This window comes from Mus caroli, unplaced genomic scaffold, assembly GCF_978045245.1.
Source record: "Mus caroli unplaced genomic scaffold, Mus_caroli_1 scaffold_9, whole genome shotgun sequence".
NCBI classification, from domain to species: Eukaryota; Metazoa; Chordata; class Mammalia; order Rodentia; family Muridae; genus Mus; species Mus caroli.
The window spans coordinates 61,182,142-61,204,728 of NW_028227264.1; the positions used below are offsets into that span (position 1 = coordinate 61,182,142).

At 48.1% G+C, this 22,587-nt stretch overlaps 1 protein-coding gene across 10 annotated transcripts in view; it reads left to right on the top strand.

Annotated features, from left to right (window-relative positions):
- The first annotated feature begins 321 nt into the window (after positions 1–321).
- Rufy2 (RUN and FYVE domain containing 2) overlaps positions 322–22,587 on the top strand; it is a 36,951-nt gene continuing 14,685 nt past the window's right edge. For 5 of the 10 annotated variants that reach the window (XR_015048419.1, XR_015048420.1, XR_015048421.1 and 2 more), the window contains exons 1-13: positions 526–597; positions 1,455–1,567; positions 2,924–3,097; positions 9,608–9,725; positions 11,033–11,134; positions 13,262–13,385; positions 13,694–13,755; positions 14,412–14,477; positions 15,000–15,069; positions 17,824–17,925; positions 18,021–18,137; positions 20,081–20,248; positions 22,359–22,456. Coding sequence is in view for 7 of the 10 variants with exons in the window: in XM_029482663.2 (XP_029338523.1) it covers positions 1,561–1,567; positions 2,924–3,097; positions 9,608–9,725; positions 11,033–11,134; positions 13,262–13,385; positions 13,694–13,755; positions 14,412–14,477; positions 15,000–15,069; positions 17,824–17,925; positions 18,021–18,137; positions 20,081–20,248; positions 22,359–22,456 (1,208 nt within the window). In the remaining 3 variants the exon portion in view is untranslated. Of the gene's footprint in view, positions 598–816; positions 975–1,005; positions 1,026–1,454; positions 1,568–2,923; positions 3,098–9,607; positions 9,726–11,032; positions 11,135–13,261; positions 13,386–13,693; positions 13,756–14,411; positions 14,478–14,999; positions 15,070–17,823; positions 17,926–18,020; positions 18,138–20,080; positions 20,249–22,358; positions 22,457–22,587 lie in introns of those variants that run through there. The other 5 variants (XM_085842850.1, XM_029482665.2, XM_029482667.2 and 2 more) reach the window with 5 other exon arrangements.

Below are 22,587 nucleotides of genomic sequence, written 5' to 3' on the forward strand. Positions count from 1 at the left end.
TTAGATGACCTGGCACTTGTTAGGTAGCTCAGAGTAACCTCAAGGTCCTAGCAGTCCTCCTGCGTCCACCTCCTGTTGAGTGCTGGGGTTAGCAGCCGGATTTAGTGTCTTCCTTTGAGACTAGGCGAGCTTCAAATCCATTATGTAAGTGAGCCTGGTCTTCCAACTACGGATCCATCTAACTCCCATCTCTCAAATGCTGGCATTACGCGCCGCCGGCTCTGCTAATTGCGTGAGGTTTTCTAAAATCTGTCGGCTCGCTCCGAGTCGGCCGGTGTGTTCGTTAAACCCATCCAGCCTGCAAGGACGAAACCTTGACAGGTAGCTTGAGGCCCGCATCTACATCCTCCCTTGGCGCTGTGCCCCAGGTCCCCGTCACGCCTCTTTCTCTGACGCGGACAGTGTTGGTCAAATGGAGGTTGGGGTGGGGGTGGGGGGTGATCGGCGGGGACCAGCTTCGCGCGGCCGTGGCGTCCTCCCGCCGCCAGGGGCGCTGTGGCAGCGCCGAGTCGGGCCAGACGCGGTGGCCGCCGCGCGCCTGCGGGGAGCTGCTGACCCGCTCCGCGAGCCCGTGTCCCGCACGCACCGCCACCATGGGTAAGGGCAGCAGCCGGGGTCACCATCCTCCGCTTGGGTCACGCAGTCACCCGGGGACCGGGGGCTCCCGGGGTCGCCATGGCAACGTTCGCCCGCCCGCATCCCTGTGCCCCGCCCGCCTTGGGGCCTGGCGGCTGGGGTCGGTGGACGGGCGGGGACCAGGGCGTCCAGGGACAGGGATGGCTTCCCAGTCACGCGGATGCAGGGCGGAAGGCTGGGGAGGGGAGCGGTGTGGTGCCAGGAGCGCGCTCCGCGGGGCCCCCTTGCAGGCTGGGGGCGCGGAGGGAGCGGGGCCGGCTCTAGGGACTGCTGGGGAGCCCCACCTGCGGTCGCTGCTGCACAGCCGCTGTCCTAGGCTCGTCCGGTGCAGGTTACAGGTTGTGATGAACACTCTTAAAAAGAGAATTCTGCCGATTATGAAACGTCAGGTGGTTTCACTTCGGGAGCGGGGGTGGACGGAGGGAATCACTCCTCGCCAGAGAGTGGAGGAAAAGATGTGGGCATATCCTTCATCACCCAGCCGGGCTGTTTCAGATTGCGGAGGAAGTCAGCCTAAGAGAGCTGGAATGCAAACCATAGCCAAGTGCCAGAGCAAGGGGACTCTTGTTTTGTTATTCAAAACGGGTTCTCACTGCATAGTCCTGGCTGTCCAGGAGCTAGCTATGTAGACCAAGCTGGCCTCGAACTCAGAGATTCCCTCCTGCCTCTGCCTCCCAAATTCTGGAATTAAAGTGTGTCGCACCACACCCAGCTGTTTAGTTTTGTTTTGAGTGGGCCACTAAATTGTGAACGCCCTGACCACCTGGGTTTGTCATTTACTTGAAGGTTGTTTTTGAGACAGGTCTCTCTCTATATAGCATTGGCTGCCTCAGAACACTCTGTTTAGACCAGGCTGGCCCCAAGAATCACAGACGCTGGGACTACGGAAGCAGCTACATGGCGGAGTTCTCTGGAGATTAAGAAATGTTAGGTTTGGTTTTCACATCTCTTTTGCCATCTTCGCAGAAAAATATTTGTGCCACTCGGCAGTGTTTAGAGTGTTGGGGGAACAGCTGGTTTAAAAAAATATTTTTATTTTTAATGAGTGTGTACCTGAGTGTAGGGGCCTCCAGAGGCGTTGGGTCTCCCTGGAGTTGGAGTTAAGCACTTACCACAGGTATGGGGAATTAACCTCTTTCCAGCCCGTACTAGAATTTTTTCTCCTTTCCTTTTTTCATTTCTTTTTCTTTTCTTTTGACCTGGGAGTTGTGTTTTTTTCGAGACAGGGTCTTACTATGTAATCCTGGCCAGCTTGGAACCAACCTCCTAGTTGCTTAGGTCAAAGGCATGGAAGACTACCTTGGGTTAAGCTGTTTCTTCTCTAGCCCCATATTTGTCAGAATATTTTGATTTTTTTCTGTTGTTGTTTTTCCTGCGATGTTTGTTCTGGGAGATTCTGGAATCTGATAAATTTACCTTTTATTTTGTTGCTAGTGTATTTTGAATTTTTTTTTTTTTGAGACAGTTTTAATATGTGGGTCTGGCTGTCCTGGAACTCACTCTGTAGACTAGACTGGCCTCTAACTCAAGTGCTAGGATTAAAGATGCAAGCCACCACTGCCTGATTTTGAAATAAAGGCAAAAGAGGCCAAAAGAGGGCATTTGGCCACCTGGTGCTAGAGTTACAGGTAGGTATGAACCATCTTAGTGGATGCTGGGAACCGGAAGTTTGGCTCTTTGGAAGAACAGCAAATGCTCTTAATGACTGAGCCATCTCTTTAGCCTCTTATTCTTGCTCGGAAATCATTAGACCATGCCTGCCATCCACCATTTGCAAAATCCTCAAACATGTGGCTTGGACTTGCAAGCTTATCTTTACTGAAAGCCATTTTACCTTAAGATGTGTATAGTAGGTAGGCACAGTGGGCCATGCCTAGTGATTGTGTGTGTGTGTGTGCTCGAGCATGCAGTAGGTAGACACAAATGTGCTGTGCCTGATAAATGACGGTCAGAGACATTCTCTCCGGCTTGTGGGTTCTGGATGGGGCTCAGGTGGTCCGTCCCGCACATCCTCTCTGAGCAATCTCGCCAGCCAGAAAATAAAGCTCATTATTCTCTGTGTGGAGTCTTGCGGATAGTTCATAAGCATGGCCACAGTGGGCGTGGATGGCGCTTTGCTGTGGCTTGTGAGAGAGAAGAAAGAGGCCGTGTTGTGGCGGCCTGGCCTGAGGAGCTATCCGGCTGCCAAGCACAGGAGAGCAGACTTCCACGGGGAAGGACAGATCTGTGGATTTGCTACTGTTGTCTTGTCCTGGGGATGATGTTGGGCTTTCTTGCATTTTTTCAGCTACAAAGGACCCCACGGCCGTGGAGAGAGCCAATCTGTTAAACATGGCTAAACTGAGTATCAAAGGGCTCATTGAGTCCGCCCTGAGCTTCGGCCGCACGCTGGACTCCGACTACCCTCCTCTGCAGCAGTTCTTCGTGGTCATGGAACATTGTCTGAAACACGGCCTGAAAGGTATGACGAGACTCCCCAAATCAGTCGGCCTTCCGGTCCCTTGCTTCTCACCCTCGATGTCTTGGAGAAAGAGTTTTAAGGCCGTAGCTGCCATTCGTTATTTTTTCATTTTATTTTGTTTTATTTATTTATTTTTTAAGATTTATTTACTTATGAGTACACTGTCTCTGTCTTCAGACACACCGGAAGAGGGCATCAAATCCCATTACAGATGGCTGTGAGCCACCATGTGGGTGCTGGGAATTGAACTCAGGACCTCAGGAAGAGTAGTCAGTGCTCTTAACCGCTGAGCCATCTGAGGCAGCCCTATTTTGCATTTTAAATCTGAACGTTGGGCCAGTGGAATGGCTTGCCACTCGAGCTCAAACCCCAGTTTGATCTTTGGAGTCAAATTTTTTTTTGTATGTTTGTTTGTTTTTGGTTTTTCGGGACAGGGTTTCTCTGTACAGCCCTGACTGTCCTGGAACTCACTTTGTAGACCAGGCTGGCCTTGAACTCAGAAATCCTCCTGCCTCTGCCTCTCGGGTGCTGGAATTAAAGGCGTGCATCGCCACGCCCGGCTGTTTGTTTGTTTTTTGAGAGAGGATTTCTCTGTGTAATAAACAGCCTTGGTTGTCTCAGAACTCACTCTGTAGACAAGGCTGGGCTGGAACTCACAGATCTGCTGCCTGCCTCTGCTTCCCCAGGGCTAGTGCACCATTATGCACTACAAAAAAGAATTTTTTTCTTCTAATAATTGGTGAAAAACATACTTGATTACTCTTTCTTTTTTTCTTTTTTTGAGATGGTCTTATATAGCTGACCTTGAACTCACTATATAGACCAGGCTTGCCTTAAACTCACAGAGACCTGTCTGCCTCTTCCTCCCAGGTGCTGAGATCAAAGGGGGGGGCCAACATGCTTGACCTGATTACATGGTTTTTACATATTTACCCTTTAACGGGTTTCCATTTTCTTGGGTAATTTTTTTAAAAATTACATTTATTTACACACACACACACACACACTTTTAAAAAAATTACATTTACTTATGTGCACGCATGTGTGTGCATGCTCACACACTCACACACACACACACACACACACACATACACACATGTGCATACCTGCACACATACCACATGAACATAAAGGTTAGAGGGCACCTTGCCGGAGCCGGTGCCTTTCCCCACTGAGCCATCTCAGCCGCCTTAGATTGCTTTTGAAACTGAAACTGCTGGCATGAGCTCACTGATAGTTTGAACTCAGTTGAAGAAGTTACACCAACGTAGATCAGGAATGTCTCCGTGCATGGGGACCTGCATGGCAAAGTGTCCTTTGAACCAGGTTCCTTTAGAAACTGAAGTGGTCCTGGAAAGGATGGTTCTCTGCTATGCAGATCCCACCAGAGGTAGATACGAGGAAAATGTGTGGGTTTGGAGGCTCTCTACGTAGTGATGGCTATCCTGGAATTCACTGCATAGACCAAGCTGGCTTCCACCTCGCACAAGTCCACTTGCCTCTGTCTCCTGAGGTTAACCAGGCCCCATCATGCATAGGTGGTAGTTATGTTTTGAGAAAAGGATCTGGCAAGTAGCCCAGACTGGCCTGGTACTTATTGTGTAGTCCCAAGGACGGACGTGTGGGTGCCAGGTGCCTTCTCTGCACAGAGGTGAGAGAGCTTTTTCAAGGACTCATGCAGCTCAAAAGTACGTTTGAGATGAAACACAGGATAGCAGGCCGGGGAGATGACCCAGTGTGAGGACTGAGTTCAAGCCTTAGTGCCCACACAGAAAGCTAGATGTGGTAGCAAGCTTGTAATCCCTAAACTGGGGTTGGGGGTGGGGCTGGGGGGCATGGAGACAGGAGGATTCCTGGAGCTCAGCTAGTTTAGTTACCATCCATTGGTCCTATGGGGAGACCCTGCCTCAGAACACAGGGTGGATGGCTCTTGAGCATGCCTCCCAAAGCTAGTGTCTGACTTCCCTCGCACACACATACCCCAAGTGAAGATGACACACCTGGCTGTGTAGTTTTCAATGCTTAAATGTATACTGGATAATAATAATTCTTTTACTTAAGATAACAATTAAGCTGGGCGTGGTAATGCATGCCTGTAATCCCAGCACCCGTGAGGGCAGAGACAGGAAGTCCAGATGTTTAAGGCCATCTTCAGCTGCAGAGCAAGTCTGAGGCCAGCCTGTGTTGACTGTAGTGTCTGTGACTGTACAACTTTAATCCCAGTACTAGGAAGGCACCGGCAGCCAACTCTCTGAGTTTGAGGATAGCATGGTTTACATAGGGAGTTCCTGGCTAGCCAGGATGACATAGTGAGAACCTGTTTAAAAAAAATCATCCATCCATCCATCCATCGTCCATCCATCCATCCGTCCATCCATCTGTCCATCCATCCATCCGTCTGTCCATCCATCCGTCCGTCCGTCCATCCATCCATCCATCCGTCCATCCGTCTGTCCATCCATCTGTCTGTCCATCCATATGTACATAAATACACACTCGGATTTGGGGGTAGCTTTGATGGCTTTCTCGTATGATCAGTGTCTGTGTAGTGGCCTAGGAAAGAGTTGGACACCCAACCTGGGGGTGTGCTCTGTTGATGGGAGTGTGTGCTTAGCATGCTGGCTTTGACCTCCAGCACCTCAGAAACACCACGGTGGCTCGTGTTTTTAATGTCAGCACTTGGGAGGTGGAGGCAGGAGCATTAGAAGTAGCGAGTCATCTTCAGTTACATCCGAGCAGAACCTACTCTCCCGGGTGAGCTCAGACTGTTCCCAATATTTTCCAGATTACAAAGTGCCAGAAGAGTGTCTTGGGAATATATATCGGGGGCACATGTCCTAGGATTGCTTCCTGTGCACCCTCCTCCCCCAAAGATAGATAGGGTCTCTCTGTGTAGCCCTGGCTATACTGCAACTCACTATGTAGACCAGGCTGGCCTCTAACTCACAGAGATCCGCCTGCCTCTGCCTCCTGAGTGCTGGATTAAAGGTGTGCGCCGCCTAGCTCCCGGCTGTTTTAAGATTTCTTGAGAAGTTACAGGCAATGGGGATTTATGGAGGCGGGGTTAGGATACCAGCTAGCAGTGGATGGGAGCCTTTGCTTTGTCATGTCTTTGCCCACTCTGTCTAAAGTACTCTCCTCTGGGCGTTTGAGATGAGACGTTCGTTCAGTGTTGCTGTGGCTGTTCTGTGATTCTTAGTGTCAAGCAATCTTCCTGCCCTGGCTTCCTCAGTAGCTGGGACCATAGATGTATGTCACCAAGTCCAGCTTCCAGATACCTTAAAAAAAAAAAGATTTAATTTTTTTTAAAAATTATGTGTCAGAGCTACAGAGTCAGACCCGGTCTTGAAACAAATAAATACAAGTAAATTCTGGGTAGGGTTGCATGTGAGTGTAGGTGCCTATGGAGGCCTGGAACTGGGTTCCAGATGGTTGTGAACACCTGTCGTGGGTGCTATGAGCTGAGCACAGGCCCTTTCCTGGAGCAGTGTATTCTCTTAGCCAATGAGCTACGTCTCCAGCCCCACCCCTGATACTTTATTTTTATGTGCATGTATGCATCTCTATGCCATATGTGTTCAGTTACCTAAGGATGCCAGAAGAGGGTGTCTGGCCCCCTGAAGCAGGGGTTAGAGACAGTTGGGAGCCTCCTGACCTGAATGCTGGGAACTGAATTCTAAAATCTGGAGGAGCAGCTAAACTGCCTGCCCAGCCCACAGATACTTTTAAAAAGGCTTTTTAAAATTTTTTAAAAATTACGTGTGGGGGAGTGCGTACTTCTGAGTGCAGGCCATCGCAGGCCTAAGGCCTTTGATCCCTGGAACTGGTGTTACAGGTGGGCTGGGTGAGGGCCTCTGGGAGAACAGTATATATATTCTCTTAACCCTGAGCTGTGTCGCCAGCTCAGCTCACAGGTGCTTTTATTGTTTCAGGAAATTACCAATTTTGTGCCAGGGTGTGAGTGTGCGTGGGTTTGGGGGAGGGTGTGTGTGTGTGAGAGAGAGAAAACACCTTGCGGGAATCCAGTGTCTGCTTCCCTTGTCTGTCCTGGCGATCAAATTCTGGTGTCGGGCTTGCAGGGGTGTTTTTACCCAGAAGCCATCTCTCCAGCCTGCTCCCTTTATTTTTTGAAATGATAGTGATAAAAATCTTTCTTCTCCCCTATGTTGCTGAATTGGAATTTGATGATCATGGCCCCAAACAGCTGAACTTCGGATTGTCTTCAGGATGCATTATCTTTTATTTCATAACCACGGTGAATTAGGTGTCGCAGTCATAGGCTTATCTTAACGCATCACTGTAAAGCTGTTTAGTCTCTGAGATTTTCCCCTCACCGGAAGGTTGCTCTTGGTGGCTGGCCTTGCTTAGGCAGTGCCTATAACAGCCACATTATATCTGCAGAAGGCCTGATTAGAAAGGGGGAAAAAAAAAAGGTGTGTTTTTCTCTTATTTTAATGACTGCATGTATATGTGCTGCCTGCATACAGTACTCAAGGTTACCAGAAGAGGGCGTCGGATCCCCTGGAGCTCTGTTGTTGAGAAGCAAGCCTTCTCAGAAGAGCAGCCTGAGACAGGGTAGCAAGTAGCAAGCTTGCTGATAACTGAGCATGACTGGGAACTGATTTTTTCTTTCTTATTTATTTATTTATTTATTTATTTATTTATTTATTTATTATGACTTTTTGAGGGACTCTGTGTGGCCCTGGCTGTCCTGGAACTGTCTGTGTAGAGCAGGCTGACCTCACAGAAAATGGGCTCAGGGATGCTGGGGTTAAAGTCGTGTGACGCTTTGCCTAGCAACCTTGAACTCTGGACCCTGCTGCTTCCACTTCCCACCTCCCTGATGACAGACATGGGCATGGTGCCCGGTTCTTCCTGTGATGCTAGCTAGGCTCAAACCCAGGGATCCCTGCTTGGTAGGCAAGCAGTCTGTCAAGGGAACTATACCCCCTGCCCAAGTGTTTCTCTGTCACCTGATATCAAAATAAAAGTTAACAATTGTTTGTATTTACAAGGAAAGTACTTTTATTGTGCTTTTTAAAATTTTCATTACAAGGGCCTTGTGCCCCCTAGGTTGGCGTTCTGCCTCTGAACTGTGTCTCTCACGCCTTCAGAGCTCTCGTCATTGCTTCTAAGTTTTGAGACAAGATAGTGCAGTTTGTCAGCTGATCTTCCACTTTCTCTGGAGTCCGTGGAGGCGCAAACGTGTGAGTCTCCCGCTTCAGCCTCCCTGGGGCCCCATGCCTGCCTCTTAGTAGACTTTACTTAGTAGACTTTGAAGATGTTTTTACTTTGGTATTGGTATAGTTACGTACTGGGATGTTCCTGATACAAAGGAACAGCCAAGGCCGGGCGCGGTGGCGCACGCCTTTAATCCCATCACTCGGGAGGCAGAGGCAGGCGGATTTCTGAGTTCGAGGCCAGCCTGGTCTACAAAGTGAGTGCCAGGACAGCCAGGGCTACACAGAGAAACCCTGTCTCGAGAAACCAAAAAAAAAAAAAAACCAAAACAAAGGAACAGCCAAGATGTGTTTGTGTGTGTGTGTGTGTGTGTGTGTGTACGTGTGTACGTGTGTACGTATAATGTATGTATGCATTTACTTATTTTTGGTGGTACTAGGGATTAAACCTAAAAGCTTGTGCATGCTAGGCAGATGCTTTTTTTTTATTTAAAGATTAATTAAAGATTTAATTTTGGGCTGGTGAGATGGCTCAGTGGGTAAGAGCACCCGATTGCTCTTCCAAAGGTCCAGAGTTCAAATCCCAGCAACCACATGGTGGCTCACAACCATCCGCAACGAGATCTGGCGCCCTCTTCTGGAGTGTCTGAAGACAGCTACAGTGTACTTACATATAATAAATAAATAAATCTTTAAAAAAAAAGATTTAATTTTAGTGATTTTTTTAAAAGATTAATTTCTTATAGATACCATATTCTGCCTGAACGTATACCTGCATGCCAGAAGAGGGCACCAGATGTCATCCTGTGGTTTCTGGGAATTGAACTCAGGACCTCTAGAAGGGCAGTCAGTACTCTGAGCCATCTCTCCAGCCCCACCTTCTTTCCTTTCTATTGAGACAGGATGTCACTAAGTTACCTAGGCAGACCTTAAACTTCTGATCCTCTTACTCCAGCCTCCCATAAAGCTGAGATTATACGTGTGTGTGTGTGTGTGTGTGTGTCTTTCTGTTGCTCTCTGTCCTCCTGTCTTGAGCCAGGCTCTCTCACTGAACTGGAAACTCACAGTTTCACTTGAGCAGGTTAGGCAGCAAGCCCTCAAGGGCTGCCCTTCTCCATCCTCTGATGCTGGATGCTGGGGGGTCCAGGCATATACCACGCCCTGCTTGCCGTGTGGGTACAGGAACTGACTCATGCCTTATGCTTGGTGAGGAAGCACTGTTAGCCACTGGACTGACTCTCCACATCTATATGTAGCTAGGTATTTAAAGATGATGTTACTCCCATTTCGTGAGTTGAAATTACAAGTTATATATATATTTTTTTTCCAGTGAGAAAATCATTTTTGAGCTATAACAAAACTATTTGGGGCCCCCTGGAACTGGTGGAGAAGCTGTACCCAGAAGCAGAGGAGATCGGAGCGAGTGTCCGGGACTTGCCTGGGCTTAAGTAAGTATGGTGGATTGTTCCTGAAGTACATCTGCCCATCTCTCGATGCTCACAGGCTGCTTTACCACCCTCTTGGCCTGAGCCTTGCTCCCCATTCCTCTAGCTGTTCACTGTTCACTATTCCAGCTCACCTCATAGTTTCCCTCAGAGAAACTCTGTCTGGACAACAACTAGAAACCCCGCAAGCCGGTGCATTCTAGCTCTGAAATCATGAACGTGGAAAACTGTTTTTCAAGTTAGGAAACTTTCTTAATTTTTTTGAGACAGAGTTTCGCTATACATGTCTGACTGTCTTGGAATTCACTCTGTAGACCAGGCTGGCCTCAAATTCACAGAGATCCCTCTGTCTCTACCTCCTGAGTGCTGGGAGTAAAGATGTGTGTCAGCACACCTGGCTCCTCCATTTTTTAAACTTGTATTTTGTTGTATGTGTGTGAGCGCACGTGTATGATGGGTATGTGGGGGCAAGAGGGCACGTGGATGTCATATTGTGCATATGGAAGTCAGAGAAGGACTTTCAGGGTCAGCCTTCTCCTTAACGTGGTGGATCTGAGGCTGGAACTTGGGGCACCAGGCTTGACTCAGCAGCCCTTAATCCTTAGGAATAAGATGGTGTAGCTGCTTTTTATTTTTACCCCAAACGTTTATGTCTGTGTGTGTGTGTGTATGTTCATACATTTAAGCAAACACTTATATACAAAAAAAAAAAAAAATCTTAAAAAACAAACAACAAACCATCCAGGGGGAGAATTACTTGCTCAAAAAACTAGCATAAGGGTCTGGAAAGATGGCTCAGCTCCTCGAGAGGACAAGAGTTTGATTTTCCAGCACGCATCTGGCAGCCCACACTCTTCATATCCTCGTCCAGCTCTAGGGGATCCAATGCCCTTTTCTGGCCTCTGCAGGCACTGTGTGCATATAGATGCACATAAAACACCCATACACATAAAATAAAATGTAAACACCACCCTAAGGACCACGGAGCTTGCTCAGTGGGTCAAGTGTTAACTGCACAGGCATGAAGTCCTGAGTCTGTACCCTCAGAACCCCAGTAAAAACTCGGTGCCCTAGGTGAGAAGGCAGACAGGCTCACTGGGCAGGAAACACCAATTTTTGGTTTCCGGGTTTGTCCGCTTGGTCAAAGGAGCACAGGTGCGCATGCGCACGTTCCCCCCCCCCCCCCCCGGGCTCCCCTAGACATGGGCATCACGCTCTAAAGGTGAACAGCATTTATCAATGGATAGGGAGTGCTTGGCCAGTGAATTTAGCACTAAGGCTGTCTTGTAACCCAATGCTCCTCTTTCTAGGACTCCCCTTGGCCGTGCTAGAGCGTGGCTCCGATTAGCCCTCATGCAGAAAAAAATGGCCGATTACCTGCGTTGCTTAATTATCCAGAGGGAGCTCCTGAGGTCAGTATCATTAGGTCATGTTTACTTTTTATTACATCTATATGTTGCCATCCAAGAAGTGAGGAAAGATGAAATCCGGGAAAAGAGAAGGAGCGGTAAACTGAGAACGCGAAGGACAGGAGAGGGACATGCCACCAACGAGCCCCCAGCCTGAGAGAAAGCCCATCAGCTCTTTATTGCTGAACACGGGGTAACCTCAGCACGATTATTCCAAGTTGCTTCCCTTCTTCCGAGTTACAATTTTGTGGATACAAGTTTGCAGCGGGGCTTGGGGGTTTGAAGATTCCTTTTTAAGATCTTTAATGAGTGCTTCAGCTGTATCAGGAGCAATGTTTAACTGAAGGACAAACATTGAAGACAGCTTTCTGAGCAGAGCAGTGAATCTTCAAAGGGAGCTGGCCCCCGGTGACCCCCGGCCTGGGTTCTCTCTGCCCCAGCCTCTGCTATTTCGGAACTAGTGTTCTGTGTTTGGTTTTATTTATGAGTCTTGTTTCCCATATCAGCCTTTTGCATCTGTGAAATGAAAATGGGCATAGCTTGAAGCACTGAGAGTCCTTAACAGTCTTCTGAGGACCAATTAAAGCCGTAGGTGGAACACAGAACGCTTAATGGCACCTGCGCTCTTCCTGATTATAAAGAGACTTGGGAACGTCAGTTTTAGACTGCTCTCTTTGCAAGTCTCTGTGTCTCCCTCCCTACCACTCTCTCAGCAGGGTCTCACATACCTCAGACTGGTCTTGAACTTACTTCATAACTGAGGATGACTCTGAGTTCTTGCTCCTCCTGCCTACCTTTCAAGTACGAGGACTACCGAGGTGCGCCAGGACGCCTGGGGACCAAGTGTCTTGCTTGGACACTTTTAGAGCGTACTTAACCACGTGTCCTCAGTTGATGATGTCCTACCTGTTACGAATACGTAGGGGGCTAGAGAGATGGCTACGTAGTTAAGAGCACAAGCTGTTCTTGCAGAGAACCAGGGCTCAGTTTCAGTCCATCCGAGGCAGCTCACAACCATCTAATTCCGGGGGAATCCTATGCTTTCTTCTGGCCTCTGAGGGCACCAGGCTGGTGCACATACATGTAAGCAAGCAAAATGTTCAGACTTATAAGATCTGTCTGTGACAGGGCATCACTAGTAGCCATGGCCGGCTTGGAAATTGCTATGTAGATCAGGCTAGCCTCTAACTCCAGATCTGCCTACTTTTACCTCTTGAGTGCTGAGATTAAAGGCATGTGCCACCATAGCCAGCTATTCCAAAGGTCTTAGTGAGTGTGGGGGGGACTGAAATGTCAGCTTTAGTAATTACAAGTGTTACAATCAGATCAGCAGCAGTTACTGAGTCCCGAGAGTCCAGCATCCCAGTCCTCCTGGTCACCTCCCTTCTGACTCTAAGACAAGCTGGAGAGATGACTCAGCAGCTGAGAGCACTGGAGACTCACCCAGAAAACCTGGATTCAGTTGCCAGCCCCCACAGTGGCAGCTCAGGAATCAGACGCCTTCTTACGGCCTCTGTGGGCACTGTGCACATGTGGTATTATATAGATACACATTGGCAAAACACAGGTATAAAATAATAAAACAATAACTTAAAAAAAAAAAAGCCATGTTCTTAACTTTCCGCCCAGGCTGGCCTGGAACTTACTGTGTAATTCAGGCTAGCCTTGAACTCATAGGAATCCTGCTGTCTCAGCCTCCTGGGGATTGAAGCCACAAGCTTTCATGCACAGCATTACCCCTTTTTCTTTTTTGGGTTTCTCTGTATAGCCCAGGCTGTCCTGGAACTCACTCTGTAGACCAGGCTGTCCTCGAACTCAGAAATCCGCCTGCCTCTGCCTCCCAAGTGCTGGGATTAAAGGCGTGCACCACCCGCCCGGCTTACCCCTTTTTCTTTTGCTTTCTGTTTTTCCCTCAAAATGTCTCTCTCTTCTGCCTCCATCAGTCCTTTTGATTTTTATGTGGACATCGAGCCTTTTCACAGGTTAAGTGTTGAGAATGTCATTTAGAGGAATTTAGGTAGGAACTTCATGCCTACAAGGTGGGGGACGAGGTTGGTAAGGGGGTAAGGTTTCAAAGCCGAGTTCTAAGAGTTAGGTTTGTGATGATGGTCTCTGATTTCCTGTGCCCAGTGAGTTCTATGAGTACCACGCACTGATGATGGAGGAGGAGGGAGCCGTGATTGTCGGGCTGCTGGTCGGCCTGAACGTGATTGATGCCAATCTGTGTGTGAAGGGAGAGGACCTAGACTCCCAGGTGAGTGATCGTGGGAGATGCGGACCTGTGTCTTCCTTGCATACAGCTCTTCCTGGGTCCTTATTAGCTCTAAGTGCTGTTAGTCACTTGAGCAAAATTCAGTTGCATGTTGTGGGCTAGAGTCCTAATGGTGGGGGAGGCGTGCCATCAACACAGGGACATGAAATGAAGTGTTGCTATAAACCCTGAAAGCTTACCAGGCAGGCTTCCCACACCTCACATCCCTCAAAAACTGACAGGACTGCCCATCATGCCGGACCTGCTGACCAGTACTTGTCGTTAAATAAAAATGGGTTTATTAACTTCAGGTTGGGGTGATTGATTTCTCCATGTACTTAAAGAATGAAGAGGAGATCGGAAACAAGGAAAGGTACGTCCGTCCATCCTCCTCCTCCTCCTCCTCCTCCTCCTCCTGTCCGGGTTGTACTTTCCTTGTCGCTCTTTGCGAAAGGGCGAGCCGTCTGTTCAGGGTGTGCTGTCTGCTCTTCCCTCCCTGGAGCCCTGACTTGGGCTTTTCCTGTGAAAGCTTCTCCTGGACAGATGAAGAAAAGTCCCTTAGAGGTGACATCGTCGGTCCCCAGCAGGAGTCTTGGTCTTATCTGCCCTTGCTGAGAGAGACCTTAGTAACCGTTTTGTGCCAGTGGTGACGTATTATCTGATTGGCTCTAAGTTTAAAGGGTTAATGGCCCACTAGCAGTAGGTCGCTCAGCGGGGTTCCTGGTGCTCAGGTCAGTCACTGATGTACTGCGCCTGTTTTCAAGCAAAGCTGTATTTTATCACTGTGGTGATTTTTACACATTTCTAGATGAGTTTCCAGCTTATATCTTTTTTGTTGTTGTTTTGTTTTTTTCGAGACAGGGTTTCTCTGTATAGCCCTGGCTGTCCTGGAACTCCCTTTGTAGACCAGGCTGGCCTCGAACTCAGAAATCCACCTGTCTCTGCCCCCCGAGTGCTGGGATTAAAGGCGTGCGCCACCACGCCCAGCTTCCGGTTTATATCTTAAGCTCCTCTTTTCTCCTATCATAGGAACGTTCAAATCGCTGCCATCTTAGACCAAAAGAATTATGTTGAAGAGCTAAACAGACAACTCAAGTGAGTATTCTCGGCACCTTACTGACGAATCTCACTGTGGGGTCTGCTTTGTTTCCAGTTGAGTCTTTTTTCCTTTCTCCTTAGCATCTTCTATTGCACCTTTGAGAGGTGCTTGAGGGGCTGGCTAGATGCAGAGCAGAAATAATAATAATGAAGTGTCCCATGTGTGTAATAATCCCCAAACTGGGAAGCAGAGGTAGAGTCAGATGTTCAAGGTTCTGCTAGTCAGTTGGAGACCAGCCTGGCCCTGTCTTAAAAAAAAAAAAAAAAACAAAACCCAAAGGTAAAACCCGCCTTACCTGCTCAAGGCCCTGGGCTGAGTCGATCCAAGAGAAATCGGAATGGAAATGTTGATTGTTTTGCTGTGTTCTTAACCAGGTTAATGAAATTGTTCCCCTCTAAGGATTTGTTGTGGGTCACTGGTACACGTCGGTAGCCGTGAGTCGGGCGGGGGAGGTGCGCTGTCCTAGCCTTTCTGAACTTGTGTGATTCTGAATGAGTTTTTCCCATTGCCAATTCCAGCAGCACAGTCAGCAGCCTCCATTCAAGAGTGGACTCGTTAGAAAAGTCAAACACTAAGCTGATCGAAGAGGTACAGTACCCGCTGTTTGCGATCCTTTCTGTTTCAAGCATGAATTTGCTGTTAGCAACCGCCACACCATAACATACACACAGACAGACAGTCACACACTCACCCCCCCACCCCCACCCCCCACACACATGGTGGGGCATTGCAGTCCAAGACTGTGAGTTCTAGAGAACCCACGTAGACCTTAAGTTTCCAGTTGCATACTCTGGGGTACTAGTATTTGTGATTGTAACTGGAAATCAGCCCCAGAGATGAAAGTCACACAGAATCCTAAACTCATGGAATGAGATTTGTTGTGTCCGGCCAGCAGATCACAGCCTGGGTTCTAGCCTGGAAAGGCATTTTGGAAACCTGGAAGAGAAGAGGGGCTAGGCGGCGAGAGAAGGGAATGAAGCTAAGACAAGATTCTGATCAAAGCTCAATTTTACTATTTCCAGACACTCAGTTATAAAGGAAGGGGGAGGGAACCCGATTTCCCGCCAAGTAACTCAGGATCCAGTAGCAGGACGAACACGTGTGTGCCTCCAAGCAACAAAGGCAGGGTCCAGCAGTAGGCGTGGCAGGACGAATGAGCAGGAAGCTCCACCCTTGAGCAAGCAGGTTCAAGCAGGTGGGGGGAGACCACAGAGATTCTCGTTCATCATCTATGTGTAGATCCAGCTGTCATTGTCTGGCTACTCAGATATTTCTCCTCATGAACAGGACTGTATAATCCTGTCTTCAGACACACCAGAAGAGGGCACTGGATCTCATTACAGATGGTTGTGAGCCACCATGTGGTTGCTGGGAATTGAACTCAGGACCTCTGGGAGAGCAGTCAGTGCTCTTTTCTCCAGTCCAGGTTTTAAATAAACCTCTTTAACAAGTCAGCTCTTCTACTCGTAGAGTTGCTTCTTTTTTTTTTTTTTTTTTTTAAGATTTATTTATTATTATATCTAAGTACACTGTAGCTGTCTTCAGATGCACCAGAAGAGGGCATCAGGTCTCATTACAGATGGTTGTGAGCCACCATGTGGTTGCTGGGATTTGAACTCTGGACCTTCGGAAGAGCAGTCGGTGCTCTTAACCACTGAACCATCTCTCCAGCCCCCGTAGAGTTGCTTCTTGAGATTATTTATTTGAGACAGGGTCTCACTGTGTAGACTGGGCTTTCCTCTGCCTCCCAAGTTCTAGGATTACAGGTGCACACTTGATTTTTTTTTCCTTAAGTCTGTCAAATCTATTTTCTGAAATATGGTAGATGAATAATGAAGTATGCTCGAAGTCTGTCATTAGCACTATGACCCTATTTTTCCACGTTAATTAGAATTCTTTTTAGAATTGTCCTCACCAGGCAGCTGTGAGAAGTTGAATACTTGCAAATAAGAAATGTGTATGTGAGGCCTAGCATGCTGGCACACACCTATGATCGCAGCTCATGGGAGGCAGGGAAATGGTAGGAAGTTCAAGGCCAGTCTCAGCTACATATCATTGAATTTGAGCAATCCTGACCTACATGAGACTGTCTCAAAACAACCCCAAAGGAACACTTAAGAACCCCATGTATGCTGGTGGGATTTGACGTATGCATCGCTGAAGCTTCCCATGAGCCTGTGTTTCTTTTTGGCCTTCCATACACAACAAGGTTTGAGCTGTTTCCCCAGAGTGGTCAGAAGTGTACAAACTCCTGCTGCTTTCAGGGAATGGCCCCTGTTCTACTTGTTCAGGATTTTCCTTTTCATTCTGGGCTTCAGAGTCCAGGTTCCTGGGTACTAGTGTAAAGCCCTGATCTAAAGTTCTCTGAGGGGACACAGTTTTGGAGTCCTGCCACCTGTCACATCCATGGGGTAGGGATCCTGTTGAGTCTCCATGAACCCAGCACCATCTCCTTCCATGTGCACACGTCTTTACAGTGTGCCTGCTTTGCACATCACTCTTCTGGGCTTCCTCCCCACTCCCCATGCAGTGAGTCTGACAAGTGCACCGTTTCTCACAAGCAGATGAGGATGGGCTTCAGCTGTGGAGGGAAACAGTATGCGCGGCTAAGAAGATGGCGCAGTGGTTAGGAGCGCTGGCCGCTCTTGCAGGAGACCAGGTATCCAATTCCCAGCACTACATGGTGGCTCACAACCATCTGTAACTCCAGTTTCAGGCAATCCAACACCCTTTTTTGAAGTCTAGAGACCAGGCACACATATGATGTACATACATACAGGCAGGCAACACACACACACACACACACACCCCTCTAAAAAAGAAACGGTGAAAATAATAGAGTCATGAGTGGTAGCCATGCCTGGTATCCCAGCACTCAGGAGACAGGCAGGCAGATCTGAAGTCAAGTCTACCCAGGGCTGTATAGTGAGTTCCTGTCTAAACACACTCCACCAAAATAAACAAGATGAGCATACCTATTTTTATGCGTATCATTGTTTTGCTTGCATGTATATCTGTGTACCACATGCATCCTGGTGCCCTTGGAGGCCAGAGGAGGGCACCAGATCCTTGGAACTGGAGTTGCAGATGGTTGTGAGTTCCTGTGTGGATGCTGGGAACTTGACCTCAGTCCACTGCAGAACAGGAAAAACACTCTTGGCGGCTGAGCCATCTCTCCAGCCCACAGCACACTTTTATGATGGAATCTTCCGTGCAGTGTGACTGTTCTTAGTGGTTTTAGGGTTTTCTTCCCTGCAGTCTGCAGCCACACACACAGCCTGTACAGAAAGTCTACCCAAAGACGCTCGGAGTGGCTCTGTGTTTGTGTTTCACAATTTGCAGTTAGCAATAGCGAAGAATAATATCATAAAGCTCCAAGAAGAAAACCATCAATTGCGAAGTGAAAATGAGCTGATCTTAATGAGAACTCGGCAGCACCTGGAGGTGAGTCACCCCTGCAGAGGGCTGGGGTCCTGGGTCATGGAGGCTAGGTATGTGGGACACAGAGCCCCATGTGAGGTGTGACCTTTTCTCCCTAGGTTACCAAAGTGGATGTAGAAACGGAGCTTCAAACATACAAGCATTCCCGGCAAGGCCTAGACGAGATGTATAACGACGCCAGGAGGCAGCTTCGAGACGAGTCGCAGCTCCGACAGGTAATTTAACTTCTCATTTACATTAGCAGAATTCTGGGGCTGGTGTACTCAGGCAACACCACTCAGGTGTCTCAGCCTTAGCCTCTTGGAGGTGGAGTAGAACCTGCCACCCATCATGCATTTTGACACCTTGTTTTTGCCTCTATTCTGTATGTCTGCACACAGGCCATGGCACATGTGTGGAGGTCAGAGGCTTAGCTTGCCACAGTCAGTTCTTCCTTCTATCGTGTGGGTCTTTTGCTACAGGGGATGACCTTGGCTCATCGGGCTTGGCAGTCAAGCTCCCCACTGTTCTAGTCCTCTCTGTGGCTGTGATGAAACTCTTAAGTCTACATAGAGGAGGAAAGGGCTGGCCACAGTCCTTTTCTGAGAGAAGGCAAGGTGGGAACACACGGCTGGAGCCTGAAGCTTAATTGCTCACTCAGAGGTGCTCAGCTAGCTTTATTTATATAGCTTAGGCCCACATGGCTAGGGAAGTGCATTATACACAGTGAGCTAGGTCCTCTTCTACCAGTTAACCGTCCTGACATCGCCCACCCCCAGCCCGAGCCCCCAGACACACCACAGGTGGTTCTAGGCTGCGCCATAAACTAAATGATGCCCATAGAGCCATGTTGCTTTAAAAACACATCTTGATGTTTTTACCTTTTTTTTTCTTTCTTTTAAATGGGGGAGGTTGCAAGGGAAGAGGGTACATACTAGGGGGTGGGAAGATGAGAAAGACTGGTGTACATGATGTGAAACAGTGAATCAAAAAGTCTGGGGAAAAAAAACCCTGGTCTTGGTAACACACAGCTCTAATCTCCAGCACTCGGGAGGTAGAGGCGGGGGATTTCTGTACGTTTGAGGCCAGCCTAGTCTACAAATCGAGTTCTAGGACAGCCAGGACTCTCACAGAGAAACCCTGTCTTGAAAATCAAAACAAAACACCCACCTCTCTCAGTATTTTTAAAACTGAGTTAACATTTGTGGTTGTTAGTGTGACTGCAGACCACCATCCCAGAAACAATATGTAAAAGAATAGAGTGGAATATGTATGTTAGCAACATCATATTTAAAACTTCAGATTTCGGACTGAGAGACACACACAAAAATACACACATGCAGTTTAATGAAGCAAAATGCAGATACTCATCACCTAGGCAGAGAGGAGGCTACTGCAAGCCTTTCGGTGGGCTTTTGCTGTCGGTCTTTAACCTGAGGAAACGTCTTCATCTGGTTGGTTGGTTTGAGGTGTGCTAGTTTTTGTTAACTTGACAGGAACTGGAGGCACCGAGGAAATACCCCCATTGGATTTGCCTGTAAACAAGTCTGTGAGACATTTCTTTTTCTCAAATTAATGATCAGTGTGAGAGTCCAGCCCAGTGTGGGCAGTAGCATTCCAGACAGGTGGTCCTGAGGATGTTAGAAATAAGGCAGCCTCAGCCTGAGCAGGCCACGGGGAGCAAGCCAGAATTCCTCTCTAGGCTCTGCTCCAAGTTCCTGCCTTTGACTGTAACTGTAAGCCAAATCAACTCTTTGTCTCTGAAGTTGCTTTTGTTTAGTGTTTTGTCACAGCAATAGAATGCAAACTAGGACAGATGAGATCTCACTCTATAGCTCTGGCTGGTCTGGGCCTTCTGTGTAGACCAGGCTAGCTTCAGCCCCAGAGATCCTCCTGAGGAGTGCTAGACTGACAGTGTACAGCAGTAGGCCCAGACCTTGTTTTTGAAACAGACTTCACTGTGTAGCCCAGGCTGCCCTTGAACTCAAAGCAGTCCTCCTGTCCCATTCTCTTCAGTGCTGGGACTACACGTGGGAACCACCACACCAGGCAGGCTGGTGTTGAATAATAGACTTAAACAGAACAGAGGAGTGGAACAGTGCTTCCAGCCTTGTTAACTGTTGCGGTTGCACACACCTGATTTTGATAACCTGAAATTGAAGACACTGTGAAATTGCAGGATGTGGAGAATGAGCTATCAGTACAAGTTGGCATGAAGCATGAGATGGAGCTGGCCATGAAGCTGTTGGAGAAAGACATTCACGAGAAACAAGACACTCTCATAGGCCTTCGGCAACAGCTGGAAGAAGTCAAAGCAATCAACATTGAGATGTATCAAAAGCTGCAGGTACTCAATGTTCTTTGACTCTTGGTATTGCTAGGAATTAAACTCATGGCTTTGTGCATGATGGACACACTGAGCCATTCACTGAGCCACGTCCACCTTGATTTCTGTTTCATGAGACAGGGTTTCTTTATATAGCCCTGGCTGTCCTGGAGCTCACTATGTGGACAAGGCTGGCCTCCTACACTGCCCCTGCCTTCTAAGTGTTGGAATTAAGTTCGTGCCACCACGCCTGGATCCTTTCTCCTTTGAGATGGTACATTCTCCTTCTCATTGTTGGGGCAGACTACATGGTTTGGTGCACCATCAGTCATGCTGGAGAAGGCAGTGGGGGAGTGGTTGGCAGCCCTAGCTCCTGAAGCTGCCTGCTCTCGATAGACAGGGCACAGGCAGGGTGGCCCTCCTATCTGACTCTTTCAGTGCTGAGACTGCAAGCCATGCTTGCTAAGGCTTGCTAAGGTGCAAGTGTGGCTGGCAGTCAGAGGATGCTCTGTGGGAGTCAGCCCTTTCCTTCCACCACATGGTTTTGGAAATGAAGGCATGTTGGCAAGTGCTTTACCTCCTGAGCCATCTCGCCAGCCTATTTTTCCCCCCCAAGACTTAGTTGACTTGCAATTGTTATTGCAGGCAATAACTAACTTGTACATTTCAGCTACAAATTCACAAAAAATACCCCCCACCCCCTTTTTGTGCCAAGATCCAACCCTAGACCTCATCAGATTAGGGACATCCCACCTACCCAGTCCCAAATCTATTTTCCTTTCTTCCTCTCTTTTCTCAATTTATAAATTTCACTTTTTAAAAAAATGTAGACTGTATGAATATGCACCACACATATGCCTTGTGCCTAATGAGGGCGTGGAACCCTCTGGAATGGGAGTTGAAGATTGTTGTCAGCCACCATGTGAAAGCTGGGGACCAAGCTGAGGCCCTCTGCCAAAACAAGTTATCTTAAACACTGAGTCGGGGGTTGGAGAGATGGTTTAGCGATTAAGAGCACTGACCGCTCTTCCAAAGGTCCTGAGTTTAAATCCCAGCAACCACATGGTGGCTCACAACCATCTGTAACAAGATCTGACACCCTCTTCTGGAGTGTGTGAAGACAGCTACAGTGTACTGATATATAATAAATTAATAAATCTTAAAAAAAAAAAAACCAAACCAACCAACCAAACAAACAAACACTGAGCCATCTCTCCAGCCTCTCACTGTGTAGCCTTAACTAGCCTAGAACTTACTTCTTAGACCAGGCTAGCCTTGAACTCCAAGTGATCTGCCTGTTTTTGCCTCTGCAGTGCTGGGAGAGGCCCGTGCTCCACATCTGGCACTTAGGAATGAATTACACTTGTTTTTCTGATGTCTGTGTACCACAGTGCACACACAGAGAAGTCAGAGGATACCTTGTGGAGTGGGCAGTCTTCTTTCATCATAGAGATCTTGAGGATCCAACTTTGATTTTCCAGACTGGCGGCAAACACCTTTACCCACTGAACCATCTCACTCTCCTGGTAGCCCTGGCCTTGAATTTACATTGCCTGCTTCTATCTCATTCGAAACGTTTTAAAATGCAAACCCCCAACCCCCACCCCCAGATAGGATTCCTCTGGCTGTCCTGGAACTCACCCTATAGACCAGGCTGGCCTCAAACTCACAGAGATCCACCTTTCTCTGCCTCCGGAGTGCTAGGATAAAGGCATAAGCCACCATGCTCAGCCTGTTTTTTATCAATCACATTGAAGTGTGACAGGTTTTTTTGTTGTACTATTGAGTGGGCTATGTATGTATGTGCCTTGGGGCATGTGTGGAAGTCAGAGGACAGTTTCAAGAGTAACCCCTCCTTCTATCAAATGGGATCCATAGGTCTACTCCACAGGTCAGCTATGTGGATCTTCTGAGCCCCTGTTTGGTGCATACAGTATTTTGGTTACTTTTGAGAGGGACTGATGCCTAAGCTGGCCTCAGTGCCCCTGTGTAGTGAGGCTGGTATTGAACCCGTAATCCTCCTATGTCGGCCTCCTGAGTGCTAGGATTCCAAGGCAAACGAAACTATACTTGGCCTAATGTTTAGGTTTCAAAATCAAAATCACCATAGTTGTTGTGTTTTTATAAATAGGGCTCTGAAGATGGCTTGAAAGAAAAAAATGAAATAATTGCCCGACTAGAAGAAAAGACCAATAAGATCACTACAGCCATGAGGCAGCTGGAGCAAAGGTAGGACCCACACCTGAGTCTCTCCTTCTCCTTCCTTTCTCCCTCTGACACCTGCCACGGAGTTGTTAGATAGCGCTCACCCAGGGCCTGTGTCTGCCAAGGCCAAGCCAGGCCTTGTCTGTTTGTTTTGG